The sequence below is a fragment of the Colletotrichum costaricense genome (genome assembly GCF_030867565.1).
Source record: "Colletotrichum costaricense strain IMI 309622 chromosome Unknown Scaffold_4.1, whole genome shotgun sequence".
In the NCBI taxonomy this organism is placed as follows: domain Eukaryota; kingdom Fungi; phylum Ascomycota; class Sordariomycetes; order Glomerellales; family Glomerellaceae; genus Colletotrichum; species Colletotrichum costaricense.
The window spans coordinates 503,409-526,530 of NW_026848233.1; the positions used below are offsets into that span (position 1 = coordinate 503,409).

The 23,122-nt window shown below is 51.2% G+C and overlaps 8 protein-coding genes across 8 annotated transcripts; 4 read left to right on the plus strand and 4 right to left on the minus strand.

Moving 5' to 3' along the window:
• Positions 1-1,302: 1,302 nt before the first annotated feature.
• CCOS01_04191 (uncharacterized protein) lies at positions 1,303-2,881 on the plus strand (the record flags this gene model as incomplete). The annotated part of the gene is made up of 3 exons (XM_060452373.1): positions 1,303-1,603; positions 1,695-2,348; positions 2,430-2,881. The coding sequence occupies 3 exons, from the start codon at positions 1,303-1,305 to the stop codon at positions 2,879-2,881; spliced, it is 1,407 nt and encodes a 468-aa protein (XP_060316331.1).
• A 124-nt stretch (positions 2,882-3,005) lies between these two features.
• On the minus strand, positions 3,006-3,825 carry CCOS01_04192 (elongation factor 1-gamma; the record flags this gene model as incomplete). The annotated part of the gene is made up of 3 exons (XM_060452374.1): positions 3,006-3,161; positions 3,234-3,532; positions 3,588-3,825. The coding sequence occupies 3 exons, from the start codon at positions 3,823-3,825 to the stop codon at positions 3,006-3,008; spliced, it is 693 nt and encodes a 230-aa protein (XP_060316332.1).
• Positions 3,826-5,190: 1,365 nt separating this feature from the next.
• Positions 5,191-6,738, plus strand: CCOS01_04193 (uncharacterized protein; the record flags this gene model as incomplete). The annotated part of the gene is made up of 1 exon (XM_060452375.1): positions 5,191-6,738. The coding sequence occupies one exon, from the start codon at positions 5,191-5,193 to the stop codon at positions 6,736-6,738; it is 1,548 nt and encodes a 515-aa protein (XP_060316333.1).
• Positions 6,739-7,900: 1,162 nt separating this feature from the next.
• CCOS01_04194 (cutinase) lies at positions 7,901-9,079 on the plus strand (the record flags this gene model as incomplete). The annotated part of the gene is made up of 4 exons (XM_060452376.1): positions 7,901-8,230; positions 8,424-8,541; positions 8,604-8,683; positions 8,774-9,079. The coding sequence occupies 4 exons, from the start codon at positions 7,901-7,903 to the stop codon at positions 9,077-9,079; spliced, it is 834 nt and encodes a 277-aa protein (XP_060316334.1).
• Positions 9,080-10,281: 1,202 nt separating this feature from the next.
• Positions 10,282-11,178, minus strand: CCOS01_04195 (uncharacterized protein; the record flags this gene model as incomplete). Its single annotated transcript, XM_060452377.1, has 4 exons — positions 10,282-10,533; positions 10,647-10,668; positions 10,725-10,861; positions 11,089-11,178. The coding sequence occupies 4 exons, from the start codon at positions 11,176-11,178 to the stop codon at positions 10,282-10,284; spliced, it is 501 nt and encodes a 166-aa protein (XP_060316335.1).
• Positions 11,179-13,017: 1,839 nt separating this feature from the next.
• CCOS01_04196 (uncharacterized protein) lies at positions 13,018-14,641 on the plus strand (the record flags this gene model as incomplete). The annotated part of the gene is made up of 5 exons (XM_060452378.1): positions 13,018-13,274; positions 13,334-13,355; positions 13,406-13,734; positions 13,790-14,206; positions 14,278-14,641. The coding sequence occupies 5 exons, from the start codon at positions 13,018-13,020 to the stop codon at positions 14,639-14,641; spliced, it is 1,389 nt and encodes a 462-aa protein (XP_060316336.1).
• A 582-nt stretch (positions 14,642-15,223) lies between these two features.
• On the minus strand, positions 15,224-17,675 carry CCOS01_04197 (alpha-L-fucosidase; the record flags this gene model as incomplete). Its single annotated transcript, XM_060452379.1, has 2 exons — positions 15,224-17,512; positions 17,586-17,675. The coding sequence occupies 2 exons, from the start codon at positions 17,673-17,675 to the stop codon at positions 15,224-15,226; spliced, it is 2,379 nt and encodes a 792-aa protein (XP_060316337.1).
• A 1,893-nt stretch (positions 17,676-19,568) lies between these two features.
• Positions 19,569-21,653, minus strand: CCOS01_04198 (uncharacterized protein; the record flags this gene model as incomplete). The annotated part of the gene is made up of 4 exons (XM_060452380.1): positions 19,569-20,602; positions 20,677-20,760; positions 20,829-21,420; positions 21,549-21,653. The coding sequence occupies 4 exons, from the start codon at positions 21,651-21,653 to the stop codon at positions 19,569-19,571; spliced, it is 1,815 nt and encodes a 604-aa protein (XP_060316338.1).
• Positions 21,654-23,122: the final 1,469 nt, after the last annotated feature.

The following is a 23,122-nucleotide window of genomic DNA, read 5'->3' on the forward strand; positions in this document are numbered from 1 at the left end:
TTTCAGACTTCGTCATGCTGTATAGATCTTTCAAAACGAGGGATCGGCATTGAGAAGGTTACCATGGTAGATCCTTTAAGTTCAAGACTTGGGACATTTTGTCCGATGCGGCCGCACTGGGCAATGAACAAGCATGCAACTGGGAACGATAAGAATAGTAAACCCACAATTTGCGGAGAAGACGATTGTCCTATCACGTTGACTCTATTATCATGGGATGCCCATCGAGCTTCAGTGCTTGCACGACTGCTGTGAGACATCGTCGACAGTGAATATTGAAGCCTCGTGGAATACATCTTTACTTGGCAATCAAGAATGAATTCAGAAACATATTTACAGTGCCAACCTTGAAACATCATTATCGTCATGACGCCTAGTGTGAAAACGTCTCCCAGATCAATCGACAAGCCATTCCAATGTCCTGCGTGCTCAAGTCGATTCACCCGACAGGTGATTCTCCCGTTGAGCGATAGCCCCCAACACAAAAGATTGACAGTCAGCAGGAGAACTTGAATCGTCATACGGCATCAGGTACTGATTAAATAAAAAACTCTTGATGTCTAGAGACGAGCCAGGCTGACGGACTCAGTACATCAGCGTTCAAATCTGAGGCCATTCCCATGTCTACAGTGTGAAGTCAGCTTCTCCAGAAGGTAAGCACTATTTCTAGAACATCAAACTACTTCGAAATTTTGATAGAGTCTGTGTTGACTTGTGTTAGTGATTTGAGAAAACGCCACGTGAGAAGATACCACGCAAACCCCGATCGCAATGACGAGACAATCCATGTCGCCAGTCATGCTGCGCCAGCCGACGAACCAACAAAAGAGACAAACAGATCAGCGGATGCGAACTGCTTAACTGATCGTTCAAACGGCGAAGGTGTAGGTGCTCCGTTCATCAAACCCGACAGATTTTCAATCTAAATTTTGTCAATGGCTCAGTCAATATCGATTTCACAAATTTCCGCATCACGAGGCATTTCATGGTTATTCAAACTTCCTCAATTTGTATCAGCTTACTTCGATCGTTTTCAGCCCACGTTCCCGCTTCTACACAAGCCAACATTCGACCTTGATACGGCTCAGGAGCCGTTGATACAAGCGATTGTTTGCCTTGGGGCTATTTATCAAGCTCAAGGTTCAGACCAGGAGATAAGCGCTACATTGTTCTCTTCGGGCCTGAAGTCTCTGGATCTATACGTAAGTGAGCATACAAGAATGACTTCGTACAAATGTTGAGCGGTAGAATGACTTATAGGTTCGCGAGAGCCGGCGGGTAAGATTCAGAGAGTTGTGGGTTATGCAAGCCTACCTGCTCTTCGAATACTATGCATTCTACAGCTGCGACGATGGCCGGTTCTCAACGGCTCTCAAGATCCACAGGAAGCTTATTGATGCTGTCCGACAGTACCAGATGCTTCAAGATAGAATAGCTCTGGGCGTAGACGAAATCTCCAGCCCGAACGAACCTTCGGTAGCTTCTTCAATGACCGTGACCGAGCACGCCTGGCGAGTTGCCATGTACAACGAGTCAAGAAAGCGGTATGGCCACCTACCAGCGCGGTACCAGCGCGAAAACCTGGCATCAACTGAAGTAAAACGTTGACATTTGAGGTCTCAAGGTAGTTTACTGTCTATACTACCTTGATGCTCAACTCTCAGTCTGTTGTAACATACGTCCGCTGCTCGCAGCTCTCGAATTGAAATACGAACTTCCGTGTCAAGACGACACATGGCAAGCTGCCACAGCCGAAACCTGGCAAGCCCTCATAGTCTCTCAAGAAGGGTCATTCAACGAAGAAGACGACTATGAAGCCAATGGCGACCCACGCCCGGCGCACGGCGATCTGTATGCAAGTCTCATGTACTTGATGAATCCCAACCCGCAAGACCGGCCTCTGCGATTACTCTGGCACTCATCTTTCGCATGTCTCATGCTCATAACGCAAATTTTGATGATGATTCGTGACCTCACCCTTGCAAGCTCGTTCTTATACAACAATGTGCGGTGTGGTGAGTCCAAGAACAACTTGTCAATCATCTCAGAAGCTAGTCGGACCTCGATCATGCAAGCTCTGAACGCCTTGTCGGACATCATGCGCAAGCCATCATTTTCTAGAACATACCTCCTCAGCAGCTTTTTAGACGATTCCGAGTCTGTGGAGTCTAGCCTATGGAGCAATGTCTGGATCGTGTGGCATTATGCTGCAATGAATCTAACCCACCAAGAGGCACTACTCACGAGCGGCATCGTCGAGTATAGTCTTCCATCTGCTGTTTCAACTTGCTGGGAACTTGGTAAACCTCGAGTGAAACAGCATCGAGATGTGTACGAAGATAGAGATGGTATGTATATGAGTCCTTCTTCATATTGTCACTCATGCGAAGACTTCACATGAAACAAGACACCAGCTTACACTGTCTCAGTCATCCGTGTTGCTAGTAACCTGCAGAGCATTCTTGTGCTTCTTTCTCGCGACACTAGACCCATCGACATCAACTTTCAGTTACAACCTGAATTCACCCCCAAAATAATCGAAGATCCCTTCATCACAATGATCGGATACAAAGCCTGTCTGCTGGGCTGGCGCATAGTACGTCTAATGGCTGTTAGCCTACAGACCAGCACGGCCTCGTCCAACATCCAAACACAAAGCATCTACTCCATGTCTGCTCGAGTTGTTCTTACTGGCATACTAGCTGCCATAAGCCCCGAGTCTGCAAATCAGAGAGGTCAGTGGAACCCAACAGCGGCGGTAGATGATGCCGAGTCTAGATACTTAGCATGGATGGAGGCAACCTTTTTGGCAAGGAATGTGTGGCCACCAAGCAAATGGATCGTCGCTGTATTTAATGAAAGCAGACATGAGCCTGAGTAAGAGTGCGCAGTGTGTAGTCTATCTCAAAATATACAGACTCCTTTGAATCTTGCAGAGTTTCTCCGAATCTGCTCTCAAGTTCCGATAATGCTATGATCTCTGGAGGTATTAAGCTTTCCCAGGCTCAAAGGCCATCATAGTCAGGATAAGTACCACCAGGCTCGTCACGAATGATGTTAGATCCGAGTATGCTATCGAATATTCCATCTTTGTCGTTACGGACACGCATATAATACTCATGTACCACAGGATGCTTTCTCGCCCAGCTTTTGGTAAAGATCTTGGGGACAGTCAGTAACTTTTCGGATACTGTATTTAGGGAACTTGAGTTTCTTGTTAGACAGGTCCTCACATATTGGTAGCCTCTTGCGAGGCCAGAAACGACGAAGAGGTCGGCAAGCGTCAACGTATCTCCAACGAGATAATTCTTCCCTGTGATCTCCTTCTCGATGGCACGAATGGTCAACTCACAGGCCTCCTCACAAGTCTTGAGAATCTCAGGACTGCTAGGTGCCCGTCCGATGATGGGTCCTATCCATGCCATAATGGGTGGCAGGAGCTCATAGTTCGTGAATGATGCCCACCGAAGGACAGTTGTCTCCTCCTTCAATCCAGATCCACACAGCTTTGTGTTTGGATCCTGCTTTGCCACTGTTGTACCGTGAGTTTTACGGAGCCTATCGTTTCCAATAAGCTTGGCACTTACGGAACCATGCAACTGCGTTGCTTTCGTAGACAATAAAGCCATCGGCGGTCTCCAGCGCGGGGACTTTTCCAGTGTGGAACTTGGAGAGATATTCTTCACCGACGCCGCCCTTTTCCGGGTATACTTTGATCGGGAATGCGTTGCAAATTTCGACGTCGAGTTTATTATACTTGGCAACGAAGAGCACCATCGTAGATCGAGGCGCTTTGGGATACGTGTAGAGCTTGCCGAAAGACATCTTGCTGCTTGTGGTAGCTTGTCTGAATGAAGAATAAACGAACGTAGGGAGAAATTTTGCTGATCGAATCTGGACTGAACTTATAGCTGTACTTTACCGGGCCAGGAGGTCCTGTCCCCTACATAATGCATCCTGCATATTGTCGCTGATGATTATCGTCATAGGGAGGAGCTCCACCACAAAGGTGGAGGTCCCTCCCGCAACAAATGCTCCTCCTACATTCAAAGATTACCTTGACAACTCATTGTTCGAGCCGTCAGCTGGATCTACGCAAATATCTGCTTGCGCTGGTTCTGTCTCTGAAATTGCACGGTTCAGTCACATAGCGAGTATCCCATCGACTGTTAGAAGCACAGATGCAGCACATCCGCCTCCAGTCTTTCTCTAACTTCTTAGGTATTTAATCTCAACCTGTTCATAGCGAACAAAAGGAAAACAAAGTCGGACAAATGTGTCATTCATTACCATTACTTGCAAAAGTGTATAGTGTTGTATTGTCGATATCTGGCAGCGGATAAGAGAAAACCTAGATGATGAGAAATGCAATGCCAACCCTACAAAAAAAAAAAAAAGGAAAAAAGTACAGTGCTCACTCGAATAATGCCAGGGTAGTCTAGAGTCGGGATTCGAAATGAAGCGGTTGGAACAAAATGTCTTTCAAATTCGCGGCTTCTTCATTCATCCAAACTTCGTCAAATGGCTAAATAAGTCCACCAAAAGCATCAATCAAACAGGTTACACGAATGTCGAAATTCGTTAGTCCCCTGAGCACGCAAAACGTTCCCGAGATGCGGGAAAGACTTCCATGTCATGATGTGACCACTGATAGGCGCGGATGCGGCAGTCATCCGTAGGACCACTACTGTAGCATCAGTTGTCGCTGCAAAATGAATGCTGCCGGTTCGGAGCTGAAAATGCAACCTTGGCTTGCGAACCGAGAGGTAATGGTTGGAGCGTGTCTGCCATCCCACCGGCCGAGTCTGTGGGGTTTAGCTAGCCATGCAGTCGGCCGAATGCAAGATGAAAATCTGGGGTCATCGGCTGAACTGATGCCACCCTTTCGCATCATCCGCAGTCATGCAACTGCCGGAAGAAAAAATAATGAAGCACCGTAGCTGGAGCGCAATCTCCTTGGGCTGTAGATCGACAGTCAAGATCTTACGACCCAATGAGATACTTGAAACTGGATTTCATGATGTCCTCGTACCGAGTGAAAGAGATCCGAGATGGCCGAGAACCCATTTTGCGTTTGTGATGAAAATGATAAAACCGAACTGGCATCCCTTCAACTAATCGTTCATTTCAGTAGTCAAGGACACCCCAGCCTACAAAATCACACATTGAGCCTATCAACACGTCCACACGATGAGATCCTGGCTGCGCTCACTTGTCACGATAGCTGCTTTGGCAGCCCCTATCGTGGCAGAGACCTTCACCAACCCGGTCATATGGGAAGACCTCGCCGACAATGAGGTTCACCGTGTCGGAGACACCTACTACTTGACGGCATCCACCATGCACTACTCCCCCGGTGCGCCCATCCTACGCTCCAAAGACTTGGTCAACTGGGAGTACGTCAGCCACTCGGTTCCGGTTCTCGATTGGAACTCGCAATACGACTTGGCGGATGGCAAAAATGCCTATGTCAAAGGTATCTGGGCATCTTCTCTTCGACACCGGGCAAGCAACGGTCTCTGGTACTTTGTAGCCTGCGTAGAGTTCTCAAAGACCTACGTCTACACATCACCTGACCCTGCTGGGCCCTGGACCAAAGCCGGCACCATTGACACGTGCTACTACGATGTTGGCTTGTTGTTTGACGATGACGATACCCCGTACGTAGCCTATGGAAACACCGCGATTTCTGTTGCGCAACTCTCTGCCGACGGACTTTCGGAGACTCGACGAGAGACGGTATTCCAGACGCCCAGCGATATTGGTGCTCTGGAGGGTGCGCGGATGTACAAGCGAGACGGAAACTACTACATCTTCCTGACGAGACCGCCTGATGGACAATTCGTGCTCAAGTCATCCAGCCCGTGGGGTCCATACGAAGTCAAGGTTCTCGCGGACAGAATCGCACTTAGTTCGGTTCCGAATGCCGGGTCGCCGCACCAGGGCAGTCTCGTGGACACCCAGAACGGAGATTGGTACTACATGGGCTTCACGGACATCTATCCCGGCGGCCGCTCCCCCGTGCTGGCTCCCATCACTTGGGGAGATGATGGTTTCCCGTCGCTCGTGACCGTCAACGGTGCTTGGGGAGACTACGAGTACCCGCTTCCCCGGGCGGATGTGCCGAGCGCTCTACGCACCGATGAGTTTGCCGGCACATCCCTCCGCCCCGAGTGGGAATGGAATCACAATCCCGATGTCAGTGGCATCGAGGTCAACAACGGAGTCACACTCCGCACCGTCACGGTGACATCGGACCTGTACTCGGCTCGCAACACCCTGACCCACAGAATTCGAGGACCGATTGGAACCGGCACCGTCCACCTTAACGTTGCGAACATGGCCGACGGGGACCGCGTTGGACTCGCAGCGTTGCGCGATAAGTCCTCTTGGATCGGCATCGAACGTGAAGGGGATGTGTATTCCATCGTCACCGTTGGAGGTCTGACCATGAACACCGACTGGACCACGAACTCGACAGGGGCAGTTGTTGAGCGCAGGCCATTGGGAGACGCGAGAGACGTCTACCTCAGAATGGTGGCTGACATTCGTCCAGGCGGGCCTGGCAACACTGTCTTCAGCTACAGCGTCGACGGCCAGACTTTCGAGACTGTGGGCGCGTCATTCACGCTGTACAACAACTGGGAGTTCTTCATGGGCTATCGATATGGCATCTTCAACTACGCGACAAAAGCATTGGGTGGCTCTGTGACAGTTTCATCGTTTACCAATGCTTAGTTGGTGTTTAAGTCTCGAGCCTCTTGTTTAAATGGTGCCCAAACAGGAAGATGTATTGAAGTTTCTGAAACTGTAAATAGCCAAAGTCAGGGGATGGGAATAGGTAATGTGGGAGAAAGGAAAGAAACATTCAACATTGTATTTACTCTTATGCTTCCGATACGAATAATATCAATAATCCGCAGCAGCTGACGCCCCTCGGTTCGTCCACAATTTAAAGTCGCAATGCAAGGAATCGGAGAGAGCCAACAAACCGGGCAAAGCGCATCTCTTCCCCGCACTCGAAAGTCCGCAGGCTCCAACCTCCAACCCCGAGTTGGTGAGCCCCCAACCTCGCCGGGTAACCCGGACCTAAGCGGACCCAATAATGGAGCTTGATACGCGCCAAAGGGGACCAGAGACCCGGAGGGAGACCTGGGGTATTTGAACGCGATGCTTGATTTGGATCCAATGCCGAGGTTTGTTGGATCTTCATGAGGAACCCCTCATTGAATATGTGCCTAGCTCGCCTACCCAGATGTGCCATTTACGGTCACCTTCTCGCGCAGCAGGCTACATCCTGTCAATCTTAGCCCCGCGCGGCAGCTCTTCGAAGCCAGTGTCCTGGTCTACACGTGTACTATCTCACTACGGGCCGAACATGTGTGAAGTAGAGAGGGCTATCGATGGCTGTCTGTTGGCCATGGCACTCAGCTGATTCGTCATCGGAGAGCGGTCTGGGATGACCCCTGACGATCCGAACACCTCGATGTGCATTAGGTAGTTTTCTGGAGGCTAGCTTTCCCCCAGCCCACTGATGAGTCTCCGAGCCTGTTGCGACTAAGAAAGCACGGCAATGGGGAACTGTTTTGGCCAAGTGGGTTTCCCATCGACAGCTTTCCGCAGCTGCGGGAGCAGGTCTCAGTGCGGATATCATTCTAGTTTGCTTGGCCGAATGGGTCTCGGTGAGTATGCGACGTCATGCAAGTCTTGATAAATACCTCTCCGTTTCCCCCGAGCTTTTCTTTGGCGCTGACGTTGGACAACGGACCTTTGTTCTCCCCGGTCGTTCCGCATCCGCCTCTTGCTCTGCCCTTTTAAGCCTCTTCTTCGAGTCTTTCATCCCCGAATATCTCTCTTGATTCTTCCAGTACGATAGATCCGAGAGTTGACGCCACCCAAAATGAGAGTTAAGACTAGCACCGCCCTCACCGGCATTCTCGCCGCCACCGCCGCCACGGCGCAAAACGCAACGAGCACCTGCGCGACCGGCGTGTACATCATCGTGGCCCGCGGCAGCAACGAAGCTCCCGGATCCGGCAGAATCGGCAGCGTCGCCAATGGCACTTTCGCAGCCATTCCCGGGTCCCAGATCGCGCCGCTCGACTACCCGGCGACGTTTGACAACTACTCGACCTCCGTCGCAGCCGGCGCCATAGCTTTGAACGCCGCGTTGACCTCGTACAACGCACGGTGCCCGAACTCCAAGGTTGCGCTGTTGGGATACTCTCAGGTAAGCTTACGCCGTACTGAAGATTTCGATATCGCGCAGCCATCTGCATCAACGCCAGCCCACTTTCATGGGACGACGTGATCTCCCATTTTACCAGAGCGCCGGAAAGGAGGGTGGCAATTGGGCGAGAAAATTGGACGGCTGCTGGAAAATTTACTTTTGTTTTCTTCCGCTGACTTGCATGAAACTTTAGGGTGCGCAAGTGACAGGTGATACTCTGTGCGGCAGCGTCGACGAGGACGAGGGAGAGGCTCTCAACATTGAGTTCAATCAGACGGCGCCCGTTCCCGCATCCGTCGTCGACCAAAGTGGTTAGTAGCTGCCCACCCAGTCACTTTCCGTTGACACGATCGCGAAGCTTACACATCTTCAGTCATCGCCGTGATTCTCTTCGGAGACCCAACCCACAACGTCAGCGCAAGCTGGAACAAGGGCACGAGCAAGCGCAATGGAGTAAGTTCCACCTTGGCGAAACGTGGTGGCGGAATCAAGGCCCTACGTCTCATAGTGCAACATTGGAGTTGCTGACTCGTTCGTCTCTAGCTCTTCCCCCGTGAGAATGTGACCAAGTGCGAGGCATACGCGTCCAAGATCGAGTCGTACTGCGACACGGGAGATATCTACTGCGATCTCGGTAACAACACCGCCGTTCACGGTTCATACTTTGCCAACTACACCGACGATGCAGTTGAGTTCATCTGGGCACAGTACAACGCGTCCAAGTCATCCAACGGTTCGTCGCCGACTGCCACCCCCACCACGGTTCCGGGATCCGGAGCTGCCGACTCCGCTCCGGGCCTGCTGATGTCCCTGGCTGGTTTATCTATGCTGGCGGCTTTCATCTTGTAAGAGAAGAAGCTTGCATGTTTGGAAAAGCATGCTGGATGTAATCTCATTGGCTATGGTGGCGATTCACCGGCTTTGTAATTATTCAATAACGACTGCTATGATTTGAACATCCCTTCTTGGGCTCCCTAAGACTTTCATCCCACCGGTATCTACATCATCACAAAACTCCACACCCGAGGATAAACTCCATTCTTCACTCGGTCCGTTGGTGTCGGTCCGACGGCGCTGTAAGTTTCAAAACTCTGTGACCAGTATTCCTTTGTTAAGAGACTCAAGACGAACGAGACATAACCCACCGTGCGTCATCTATCGGCAGCAGGTCAGGACCGCACCCTGGAAATCACCCGGCAAGATGACCACCTCAAGATAATGAAGGATAGCCAAGGCAATACGACTATGTGCAGGCTAAAACTCTCGGTGTTAAATCAATTTCTCTGCTATAAACTGGATCATCTCCCAAGGAGTGAGAGGAGCGCGAATCGCGTATGCCAAGAAAAAACAGTGTCCCTCCTGTGTCCCTAGATCACGGTTGCTAAAACAGCGACTAGCCACGGGCAATTCGTTTGCTCCGTGGAAAACTTGAGAACCCTCCCATTTTGCGACTGTCCAGTGAGTGGTAATTTTAAAAAGGACAAATTGGCCTGTTTGGCGGGCGTTGTGCCGATGCTCTCCGGCAATGTGAGCTCACTGTCGAACCCCCAGCTTAACAACAACTTGGTGGTCTTGCAAAACTTGTGTCTCACCGTCTCTGGGGCATATGGGCTGAGATTACCCGCCTGGCGAAGCTGCTTCACATTCCACATGCCCCTTTCATCATCGAGAACCTTGGGTTTCCCGTAGAAGATAATCTTGCCTTGGAGCTGATCCATGAACGCTTGTTGATCCCCCTTCAGCTGAAGGGACTCCACCGCATCGAGCCCCTATTGCCCCAGCTCTGCCTAAGTCACCCCAGGCACGCCGTCAAATCCAATTGGGCACGAGTACGTCTTCGTTTTCTCCAGGGCCCAATCATTGCAGAAAGTTTTCCGTATGGATAGGACGGAAGAATATGGTCGACGGGCCAACCTTGATCCTCGGGACATTGTCAAAATATGCCCTTCGGACAAGTCCTCACTCAACGCGAAACAAGGCATATGAATGCTGTTGCCAGCGTCAACTTCAAAAAATCCCATGTGAGTGTTTGTGGGAAGTAAATTTAGTACTTACAGGCTCTTGAAGTCTATTCTGTTATCGGCTAACTTGAGAATAGAGATCTGTTGAGATATGGCTTCCATATCCCCTCCCTGCAGGCTTACATATCGCCGTTGTGCATCAAGCTCTTGTTGCCATGTCTTCTTGTAGTCTTCATCATCTTCAATAAAGTCTTGGAAGATGGGAGTTTTGAATTCGTCGTCGATCCGAGCCTCGTATCTTGCTAACGCATTGTTCCAAGCAGCGTTCTTAGCTTCAGTGACCTTTAGTAAAGATTGTCGCGCGACATCAATGTGAAAGCTATTGTCATCCTAGGTTCAATGTATCAGATTGACGAATCATGGCTGGAGGGTCGATAGTAAAGTAAACGACTTACTGAGACCAAGTTTCGCATAAATCTAGGAAGAGAAATACGTTAGTCGTGGTCATGGAGAAATTAACACCCTGGACTCACTTGTTCAGCTCAGTGAAGTAAGATCCTTGGTCAAGGGAAAACGTAGGGCAATTCAGGATTTGCAGAGCATCTGCTTTTTGGAAGACTTGAAAGTTGACTGCCTCCGCAGGTGCAAGATCGCCACCGGGAATGCCTGTCTGCGTTGGAGTAGCAAGAAACATGCTCTGTTCCTCGTCGGAAGATTTGTAGCGTTAGAGAAAAATGGTGCTAAAGTTTCAGTAAGTGCTTTCCAGAAAAGTGTCGGCGTTGAGTGAGGTTTGTAAAGGATAGGGATGGGCAGTCTCTTTGGTTGAGATGGTAAGAGCTCCCCAACTCCAATCTTCAAGTCTGGAATGGCAGCTTCAAAACAGCTAAATTGAAAAACCTCGACTGGTTGCTCAACGATGGGTGTGAGCAGGCCGACATCGGCAAGCTGTTGTAGGAAATCCACGGGGTTCTCTTGAGGGCCCGACATGTTGACCGGATGGATAGTAGTGGTGATCAATTGATGAAGTCCGGTATCCTCGAAAAAGCTTCAGTTAATTACATTAGTTACGATTTAGGGGCAGCTTTTATACTATACGGTCTCAAGCTTGTCTCCTGTGGTAATCACAGCGGTTTTATCTTCAGTTGCCCTTCCCTAATCAATTTTCCTACAAGATCATGTCATCGTCATCTTGCGATGAGATCAAAATCGATGTGATGAGTTGAGCGGCTTGGATTAATGTTCATCCTAGCTAGCCAGCCGCTTCAAGGCCTGGAGCAGGCTTGGCCGAAGCTGAACGTATGAGAACGGTGTATGGGAATAGAGCTGTACCAAGACAACTGGCTAACATACTCTCCACCGACATGATTCCGTGTTGACTTGCCGAAGATGCCATTCGATTACGGTGATTACCATCACTCGCCGGGGCCCTCTCTTTACACAACATCAACCTTGGAGTGTTCGACAGCTGCATCACATTCGTTTTCGGCCCACAGTCTTTGAGGCCAGCTAGCCACTCACTTCGTCTTCGAGTAGATCATCAGCTAAGAAGTGTGGTAAATTGCACAGTGTGCCAGAAGTGACCTCAACTAGCTCAATTGTCATCAGCTCAGCCTTTACTAGCGCAGTATTGCAACCCACCTTGTAGTCATAAGTCACTCATCACAGCTTCCTGCTTCTCAATATGCAATAATCAGATTCCCAAGGGCAGCCACATCACACGCTAAAGAAACCCAACGAGACATGACCATGTGCTGAAGAGAAAGCTAATGCATCGGCTCGGCTCCTCCCCACGGCCAAACGGGTCTGTTTCCAGGCAAGCAATTGAATTATCTGCTAACTTTGCGTGAGGCTGACAGCAGTCGATTACTTGGCTTTAGTGACGACTGCATATAATCATGAGCAGTGTAGTGCGCTTAACTTCCGGACATTTATTCTTCGATACTTAAGTAGTAAGATGAAGAACAGAGGGAGTATTAAATCAAGCAATGAACATCTGCCACCGAATGATGTGAATGCATCATATGATATAGCAGATTACGTCAAAAACCGGCTTCATGCCACCAATTAGTATTTACCAACAAACTTTGCCATCAGCGAACCATTGAACTAAACCCTCTTTCCCAAAGTGATTTCGCTGAATGCAGTTGAGTACTAATCACAAGTCTCGCAGTTGGAGCCTAATTGTACTTGAGTAGCCCAGGTAGGTTCGATCCTCCGCCCTTCGCCAGTACTTGAGGCGATTGACACGCAACGCATGTAACTATCACCTTTGAAATGAACTTTCAGGCAATTCCACATGTACCATAGTCTCACAAGAGTGTAGAGTCAATGTAAGAGCGACATAGTCATCAAGAGCCTTCATGATGTGATTTCAAAATCAGCCCACAGAGTCACATCACAGAAGCAGCCCCGCCAACAATCCACTGCAATCGTCCAAACTGACGGGCCATGTCTCGGAAGCGACGCAGGAGCTGAGCTCGGTATTAACACTAGAAATGAAATTGTCGATCTCTAAGGTCGGCAATGAAGTGATTGGGCACGCAGTGACTCGTCTGCTGGACCAGGAGCTCAGTGGATAACCGAGCTGTCACAAACTAGCCTCTGCTGGGTGAGAAGAGATGACCGCATCAGTCGAAGCTGAGTCCAGCGACTCCAGCCCTCTCTATTAAATCACTTCACTCGAGCCTCCACTCACATCACTGGTTTGTGTATAAGTACCGAGAAAGGTTCGTGCTCATTCCAAGATCGATCTTCCATCAACACACTTCAACATCTTTCTCTGACACTAATTCCACAATACCAATCCAACACTACTCACTGCTCATTATGTCTGCCGACGCTTCTGATAAGTCTTTTTGGTTGGCTTACTGCAAGGCTATTCAGCAAGCCATCGGACCCAACCCCGGGTCTGAAAGCGCTATTTTCTTTACTACCAAGGCGCAGAAAGGACCAGCCGCGTCTCCTCTTATTCCTCCCGAGTACACCAACTTCGGGATTTATAATCTTGCGGACAACCTCTTGTCTGCCAATAATCTGTTCTATGTACCATCGACCCAGAACTCGTACATCAGATCATTGAAAAAGTAAGCCTTCAGCGACCAAATTCGTTCTCTCACAATCATTGAAACAATTGATCCTTCAGTTATCTCGGCTATGTTGACCTTGTAAGATTTTCCCAACCACGCCTTCGTAACTTCTGCTAAACCAAGGACAGGGAGGCTCTGGGAGCCCTGCCGTGGTTACTCAAGTTGTTCTCACTCAGAAAGCCCTGGACGCTGCCCTGATGGAATGCAACACGGAGGTCACCAAAGCTTTTGCAGATTTTCAGCAACAGGAAGGATTCGGCATCACTGGAGGCCAGACCTTCATTCAATGGTATCCCACCCATGCGCAGGGATATGTGAACGCCCTTCAAGCCGCTGCTTCTGCTGCTTCCGAAAATAAGTCTGCCCTGAATGACATGAATGGCCCACTTGCGGCTCAGTACAACTTGGATAGCGACAGGCTCACTCAAGCCATGACTAGTCTTGCAGCGACTCCGGGGTATGTCACAATTTGTATGAAGAATCAGCAGGCCATGCTTAACAACTCTCTCCAGGATATCCATGGCCGCCACTAGCTCTACTCCGTCTTCTGCCCAAGACATTCTTAACGCTGTCAACTCAAATCAGGCTCTCCCAGCTCCCAAAGGAATCAGATACGTGCCTGAGTACAGCTCTGATGAGTACGTCACGGCTGTGAGTGATTGGATCCAAGATCCCAGTCGCGGCCGACCTGGCAAGAACTCTATTGAGATCAAGATGAGCGATGGAAAAAACACCAGCGAGAGTCAATTTGGCCAGGAAACCTTGAGCGGTAGCCTCAGCTTCTCCTATGCTCCCTGGGTGTCCTTTGGTGCCAACGCATCTTCTGATCACGAGGAAAAGCTTGATCAGAGCAGCTCCAACGAAAATGATATTCAGATCACGGTCACATACGATGAGATCAGGACCGTGGCTGTCAATCCTGGAAGTTGGTAAGTTTCACTGAGAGTAGAAAGGATACTTTCCCAGAGATCCTCTGAGAATTAATGAACGCCGTGGCTAGGAACATCGGAGACCCAAAGAGCAGCTACCCTAAGCTGAAGCCCAACGCCCCAGACACCGTTAAGGTTCTGGTTGCGCCGACTCAACTTGTTGTCGTTAAGAATCTTGGCTACAGAATCAAGTTCAGCAACACCCTCAAGTCAACTTTCGACAAGAAGGTTTCCGACACCAAGCAGGCTGGGGGCTACGTCCGCGTCTTTGGAATTCCGATCCAAGTTGGCGGCGACTTCAAGAAGACTACTAACAACACTTCGCACAATGCTACGTGGGATAGCACCTCCGGCGAGTTTATCGTCGCGCCTACTGATGAGGGTGCTTTTGCGTCCATCATTGCCATTCGTGGCGACAAGATCAAGACCATCTAATGCTGCATCCTGGTCTTGATTGAAGTTGTCGATGGCAAACATTATTGAATACCAGGAAACGACGTCAACTTCTTGTGCGATTTCATTGAGTTCTAGTTGGGGCATGATATTGGTCGAATTCAGGATCTTGTTGTATGCTGGGAATCAACAATCCCGTCCTCTCACTACTATCTACTAGGTACCTAGGTAATGAAACTCAACGCTAGTCACTCTTTCAAAATCATTCGTTCCAATGTTAGCTTTGAGATCACCGAAGCCATTGCCAGGCCGCCCGAATACCTCTTTGCCGCCCCGCGCGGCCCCGACTACACCGTCCGAAGGTGTAGCAGTGCGTGGCTTGAGACTTAGGCAAGAATGCCTCCAAAGAAATCAGGCGTCGATGGTTTAGTGGTAAAATTCTCCGTTGCCATCCAGCAGCGTCGGGGAGCCGGGGGTTCGATTCCCCCTCGACGCATCGACTTTTGCTCATGCTACTTGTACTACATTTTTTGTCTCGAGGGCGTGTTATTTGCATTTTCCTGCTTTCAATCATGTTTATTGCCAATGTGCGGGGCCTGGCGTTGACCCATTGCCATTTATGAATCATGCTGCGTAAAGAACCTTGAAAACCCAACCGAACTGTTCGGCCTCAAGAAGAGCCTCTTCCACCTTAATCCTCAACTCAGTGCTCACTCCTGACCCGCTAATCTCCCACTCGAGGTCCTCAGCACCTTCAACGCTGAGAAGACTGATGGTATCTCCTTCAACGACGGGGATTGGTGCCTTGATAGAGACCCAGCCGTCGACCACGTTCGGCTCTTCCAAAAAGACTGTGTAGAAAGCCTCATCCGTCTGGGTGAACCTCACATCCGGGCCACCAACAATCTCACTCTGCACAAACCAGTACGTAGTGTTGAAGATGGCCTCCTCATGGGCCTTGATCCACTTGCCCGCCTCACGCAGGTTATCCATCTCAGCCTGAACGATAGTACCATCTGCCTTGGGACCAATGTCCAACAAGAAGTTGCCGTTCTTGGACACCATGTCGACGAGAGAGTACACGATCGTAGTGGCATTCATGTACTCCTCGGGCTTCGTCGCGCGGTTGTATCCGTAGCTGTACGGGTCCATGCCGCGGTTGCTCTCCCACTTGCGTCGTTGCGCGGACGCAAAGGTCTGGTACTCAGGCGTGTCAAAGTCAGCCGCCTCCGGAATGCCGCAGCGGGAGTTGATGGCGACCTGACGGCCCTCGGCGCGGGCCTTATTCCACCACGTCGCCGCGAAGTCTTGCGTGCCGTTGGCGGCGCCGCAGTCGCACCACATGATGTCCGTGCCGTAGTCGTAGGCAAGGGTCTCCATTTGAGGCACCATAAGGTCGGTGATGAAGTCGTTGACGGGGACGCGGCCGGTGTAGGGCTCAAGCTCCCCAGTGTATGGGTTGGAGGCTAGCACGCCGGGCCAGGAGACAGCTGACGGCGTGGGGAACTGGACGAAGCCATAGGGACCAAAGTCTGGGTTGAACCACTCGGGGAGCGAGAAATAGGTACCCCGCTTCAATTCGGGCTGGTAGGTTTTCGCAGCGTCGAAGAGCTCCTTCAGCAGATCACGTTTGGGACCGTAGTGGATTGATGAGCGGTTGGAAGTCGCTCCGGCATCGAAGAGGGCGAAGCCGTCGTGGTGCTTTGTCGTGAGGACAAAGTACTTGGCGCCGGCGTCGGCGAAGAGGTCAACCCATTCCTTAGCATCGAACTTGGACGCGTTGAACTCGGGAAAGGTATCATCGTAAGCCCAATCGGGACCGTAGGTGTCAAGGCGGTATTGGTAGAAGTTGGAACGATCGCCTTCGGGGTGGTGGGTAGAGTACCACCAGAACCACTCGGCGTAGCTCTCGTACGGTGTCGAATTGCCCCAACCTGTGACGGAATACGGGCCCCAGTGGATGAAGATGCCATACTTAGCATCATCGAACCATTCCGGGCTTTCATGCTTGGACAGACTCTCGCCGTCGGCAGTCCATTCGGTCAAGCCAATCTCAACGTCGGCAAAAGGGGTCTGCTTTCGGACACTGCCGTCGTCGACGTGGACAGCAATGTCCACAGGACCGGCCGATGCGCCATTGGTTCCGACGACAACAGCTTTTTGGTCTCCCGGGCACAATCGCTTCAAGTGCCCAGGGCTCGTAGTGATGAATCCATCTCCAGTAAGCGAAATCTTGAGGCCGTCGCCAGAGACGCACTTTGACCCGGCATTGTTGACAGTGACTTCCACAACCTGCGTTCCGTTACCGATCCACTTCTGCGTCGGTCTCACCGACTGAACCGCCACATCCGGGGCTTGCTGCCACAGGGTAATAGCGAAGACGTGGAGGCGACCTTCGGTCGCGTTATTCTTGTCCGGCAGAATGATTGAGGTAAGCTTCTTTCCAGGCGGCAGCGCAGTGGTCCGTTCAAAGATGTGCGAGGTGTTGAAATCGGAACCGTTGGCCGTGTACCGACTAGGGAAGATGATCTCTCCGCGGTTGATGGTTAGGAAGCTAAACCAGTTGAGCGTGCGAAGCTCGTACTCAGATGTGGTATTATCGGCGTAGTTGAAAGACACGTTCCCGCTGACTGTGGCGCCTTCAACGTCTCCCGCGACGAGGAATGAGGCGGAGAAGTAGGAGCCGTTCTGCGGGACCGAGATCTTTTGACCGGTGCAGATGAGGTTGTCGGGGTCCGTGGGGCCGGTATAGCCCGGGAAGCTGTACTGGATGCCCGTGTCGGTTGAGACAAAGTCCGGGCCCACGGTCGGCTCGGGAAAGGATTGGTTGAGGGCATCGAATGAGGCCTCTCCAGGTTGAGTACCGAATGCTTTGTTGTTGAAGAGGGGGGTCAGGTCGAGAGCGACGGAGTTCTGCAAAAGATTTCAGCGATCGCGCTCAATTGCGCAGCCACGTCAAGCTACCGAGCTATCCAGAGCTACTTACACCAGAGGAAGTCGAATTGGTCACCGCTCCGAGCGCAAGACTGCTCAAAGACAGCGCCGAGAGAGCATTGAAGCTGCTGAATCCCTTCATCTTGACAAGCGCAACTTTGTGACGCTCAATTGCTCTGCCTAGACTGGATCGCGACAACACATCTCAACCTGCAGCCGAGGAAGCTCACCCATTCTTAACGACTGCCATCAGCTCGGTAGCGGGGGACTCTGGCGATCCATCCCCTAGTGGGACGATTTCCCCCTCAATTCAGTTCATCCAGCATGTCGCTGCAGTTCGACTCCGAATGGAACGGTTACATTCTCCAAAATGAAAGTCCACTATTCATGTTACCATCAACATTCGGGGAGAAGTTGGCACAGTTGGGGTTGCCGGGTAGTGAGGGGCACCGCTGATAAGACTAACAAACATTGGAGAATGGAGATAGCACCACTTCCCCGGACGTCATCGAAGCAGGGATTTCCACGTTGAGCTTCGTATCAATGGGGCTGTTCTGCAAGGAACGCTATCGCGGTTGATTAGCCATGATGCCGATGCCGGCTTGCATTTGGAAATACTGTCTTTTGTCAATCTTACAGGCAGCAGAATGGCAGGCCACAAGCATTATTTTAACGTCTCTCGTCGATCGCGAATCCCATGCGCTGAACTCATTCTTCGATAACAAGGCACTTGAAATGGTTCCCTTCAGTGACTTCCACTTTTCATACGCGGTTATGTTCACTCCAACTGTTGTTTTCCACAAATGACACCCATACTCATAGGTGATTACTCATCGATAGGCAAACATGTAATTGGTGAAGATGGGTCTCACTTCCATTGGATCAGTAACCTTCATTCTGCGATTTACTTAGCCTTTGCTTCTTGACATATTTCACAGACATGCCAAGGCTTATCGCACCAACGCCAGTGCACTGTAAGCGAAGACACCTATTGAGTGAGAGACATCAGATAGGCATGAGCCAAAGTCAATGAAAGCAGTGGCCCACCGCCTAGACGCATCCACTACTTCATAGATATGTCATCTTCTCAGAGTTAAATCTTCGTGTTCACAGACAATCATGGCTTTGAGTGCATGGTATCTGAATTGCGTGACGTGACGCAGGGGCAAAACTGACATTTCGTGGGGTACCAAAGTTCACGTCATCACCATCTAACCTAAGACTTTCATTCACTCCGACTCATCGTAGATTTATGCTGTGTCTGTTACTTGAGATTTTTGATCGAGATATTCACCTTACATGTACCCAAGCTATATGATTTGATGAATGTTTCGCGGCCAATCTGCACATAGCCCTTGGCTTAGCATGTACCTTAGATGAAAGCAGTTGACACTTGACAGCCGTCGCCCACAGGTGCTGCGAGTCTCGGTCTCGCGCTTGTTTAGCATTGTCCGTGTTAGCTGATGTTCGGCTTGGCATTCTCAGCCGGAAACGGTAAGAAGGGATGAGAGATGGCTGTGAATGAGTATTTGGAAAACAAATTTCCAACATTTGACAGGCGGGCCGAGGTTTAGTGTTTCTTCTTCTGCAAGAGGCGCAACGGGGTGATTGGGGGATTCAGTGCCAGAGAACGTGAGCCCTTCCTCTGGGTCGAAAACTGGAGACGGCGATCATGTTTGATGGAAGCCACTTTTTGTTTCTCTTGAGCAGCCGAGAACCGACAACTTTAATCCGAGTTCTTACTTGAAATGCTGGTAATAATCGTTCTTGGTGAGGAAGATACCCACCTCTGACTAAATACCGAGGATTAATCGTACACATCTGTCACCTTCGATTACGTCTTTGAACATCACAGTAGCGTAGATGTAAAGATGGTTCACCAATAATGTTTCTTCTATTGAGTATTTTGAACCCCTCAAAGCCGTCTGAGCTTGCCCTGCAGTCGCCCGACCGAGGGTACTATGATGAAAAGAATACACATCGAATATTATTCGCCATGCTACCTAGAAGACCCACCCTAGAACAAAAAGAGAGCCTAGAAATGCTGTCCCAGACGTCGTCTCACCGGGAACGACCTCCGTCTCATGATCTCAGACCTCTTCTGTTCCACCGGCTTCTGCTGCGCGGCAAAGTTGGTCATCATCTCCCACGTGGCCATGACGCCACCGTTCTTCTTCGACTCCGCCATGGCCATGAGGTCAGCCATCTTCATCTCGAAACCTTGTCCCATGGGGAAAGGGGCAGCGGCCGGAGGAGCGGCAGGCTCTTGTCTGCGTGCAGGGCGGCCAGGTGCGCCGGCGGGCTTCGGGGCATTGGCAGGTCTGGGAACGCCTGCGGGTGCGATTCCGGGCTGGGCTTGTCCAGGCTGGGCACCGGTGATGCCGCCGCCTCCCTGTTGAGGGGCAGGCTGAACAAGACCTCCTCCACCCTGCTGAGGCCGAGGCTGGCCCTGCTGGGGCTGCTGACCGGGCTGAGCGCCTTGCTGAGGTGCGGGCTGAGGCTGGGTGCCAACGGGAGTGCCGGCAACCATCATGGTAAGGATAAACTCGCCGTCAATCTGGTTGACAGGAACGGCAATACGAGCGTTCTCTCTGTCAAGGAGGACCTGGGCGTTGATCGGGCTGAAGGTTTGAGCCAAGAGGAGCTGGGTCGCGGCCGGGATCGCGGGACCGACGGGCTGCGGCTGCTGACCGTTTTGAGGCTGGTTCTGCGAGTTTCCTCCGTTGTTGTTTCCATTGTTTCCATTGTTGCCGTTGTTACCGTTGTTGCCATTGTTTCCGTTGTTGGGTCCAACGGCGGGAGCGGCACCGGCGGCAGCTCCAGCACCATTGCCAGAAGTGTTGCCGTTGCCGTTGCCGTTGCCGTTGCCGTTGCCGTTGCCCGTCGCGGGAGGCTGCTCAGTCGCAGTGCCGTTGTTGGGTTCCTGACGCTTGAAACGAGGAGCCTGCAGACCACCAGTCGCACCGCCGGGGTTTTGGAGAACCGGGCGTTGGGCAATTCCGAGCGTGATGGAGGACTGGGGCTGGGCACCTGCGCGCATGGCCATCGCCATGAGTCGATCAACGTTGACTAATGTTTCATATTCCGGTCAGTGCCGAGTTCAACAATGAGACAAAGCTTAATTTGCAAGAAAAAAGACTTACGCGGCATCTGGACAACGGCAGTCATGCTGTTGAGGCTGGGAACAACACCAGCCAAGTTGCTGGTGACGAGATAGCGGTAGTTGTCTGTCACTATGTGTTAGCGGGTTGCCATCCAAATGTGCGTGGGCTTTGGGGTAAGTTAGGCCACTCACTAATGGACATGATGCCGTTGGTGACCATGTCAGTGCTAATGCCATTGACGACATCCGTGCGGATGCTCATGGGCTGGCTAGCTCTGATGGACATGCGGAAACCGTCGTTGAATTCAGCCTCTTGGATGCCAGATCCAGCGATGTTGACGGGCGTGCCGAAGGGAGTCAAAGAGACACCTAGTTCGCTCGTTTGGCGGCCGACCGCGACGTACTCTCCATCGATCTGGTTCAGCTTGACCATGCGGACGGTGGCGTCGGTGATGTTGACGCTCTTGGCTCCCTCCATGATGATCCACGCCTGACGGTCCCTCGAAAGCATCGCCACGAAGGTGTTGTCGGCTGTGACACCTGCCTGCGACAGCATGTTCTGGTCAATGGGCAACTCAATCTGGGCGCCCACTAGGTCAGTGGCTCCATTAGTTTGAATAGTGAAGGAGTTGCGCGAGAGTTGAACGAAAGGCTGTCCCGTTGAACCGACGACATGGCTTGCCGGGAGAGGGTTGGGGTTCTGATTGACGATGACTTGGCGTTGCGTCTGCGAGAATGTCTCAATCTTGGAGTTGTCGGGGAACACTAAGCTGTTCAGTTGCATCTAAGATGTTGTGTTAGTATATGTGTACGACAGTGAAGCGAAGATGCCTTGACCATCTTCCTCTTGTGAGGCGAGCAAGACATGATGAAGACCAAGGGCCGGTGTGTGCCAAGAGGCTAGTGACTTACATCCCCATTCAGGTTGATGACCTGATTGAATTGAGCAGATTGAATCTGAGCCGCGACCAAGCCAGCAAACAGGAAAGAAAGATGTGAAAACTTCATGAGCGTCATTATGATTAACGAGGGTCAACCACCGGGGTTGTTTAAGCGCACGAAAAGGAAAAGGAGGATGACTAGGGAAGGAGAGACACCGTTACTAAACCCACGGGTCCTAGGGGGAAGATGTTTGTATAGCAGCACGACCAACTCGAGGGATCATCAGCATTCAGACGAGGGTCAAGTAAGCTTAATCTCCTCGGGAGGAGAAGCGCGGCTGGGTCTTGGATATATGGCAAGGTACAGAGTCGAGAGACCCATGGCAATGATGACCTGCCATGCCACATGGCGGACGGCCGGCATGGAATTTGATCGGGTGGTCGGACGTCTAGAGGCAGCGCCCAGCCGAAGAGGAGCTCCATCCTCCAATCGCATGAGTTGTCTGGCGTCGGCTGTGCAAGAGAGATCGCTGCAGACGCCGCTCCCATCCTCTTCCGGCCGCACAATCTGTTGATGCTGATGCGCCCCTGGAAGGAAAGTAGGTGTAAGGGGGCATCGGGCTTAATCATCGGACCAGCACGCTTCCGACCAACATGGCCTGTCTGGGTGCCTGGCCTGACTGTGCCAGTCTTTGCCAGTTCTCTTTGCAGCAGGCCAGGAGGAAACACAAGGAGGGAGAGTCAAGGAGGGACACAGATCCGCGCCGAGGGATGGGGGATGGGAGCATTCTTCGTCCGGTCACGAGTGTGAGGATGGAGAGGGGCAAAGAGGCTCAAGGCAGGGCTTCGTCGGTTTCGGTTGGTGTGAGACGAGTTTCGTCGTTTCGAGCCCGGCCGTGTTGGGTTTCATCAGATGAGGCCGGGCGGACAGAGAGGCAAACGTGTGACTATGCAGGAATTCATTGCTTACCTCACCCATATCGCTATGTAAAGTCGAGCACCTCCCGGTCTTCCTGGAGAAACAAGGTGGCATTACCAGAGGGGGCGAAGATCATAATAATGACGGATCCCTGGGTCCCGACTCTCCCGTTTGGATCTTCTTTGCCAAGTCCAAGTGGGGATGATTTTCGTTTCGTAGCGGCTGATGTGCAACTTGGGAAAATGCTTGGCGAATGCTTGACCTCGCGCGGCTCTGCAGCTGAACTTCTGCATGTTCTGACCTTTTGCTGTGTCTATGTGTTCATGTTCCCATCCCGCTTAGTACGACTCAGCTATAGGCTGAGGTAGCCCTCCTCTTAGACTCTACCCTCTTTCTCTCTCCCACTTTCCTGTCCCCCACCCCATTCCTCTTGAGTCCTTGACACTACACCTTCAGTTTGCCCACACACTTTCTCTGACTTGATGACATGACCCATGCGCTCTGCCTTGTTGCTTCTGGAAGATTGCCTGTCGTCATCACCAATTCGCTATCGTATCCATAGCATGAGATTATTGGCGGCTCGCCTTCTCGTGCAAGTTTGACTGGGCGTATGATTGAGCAGTTCCACGCTAGCGGGCTGTCTGTGCTGATTTACACGCTCACATCAGAGGCGATCATGATTATGG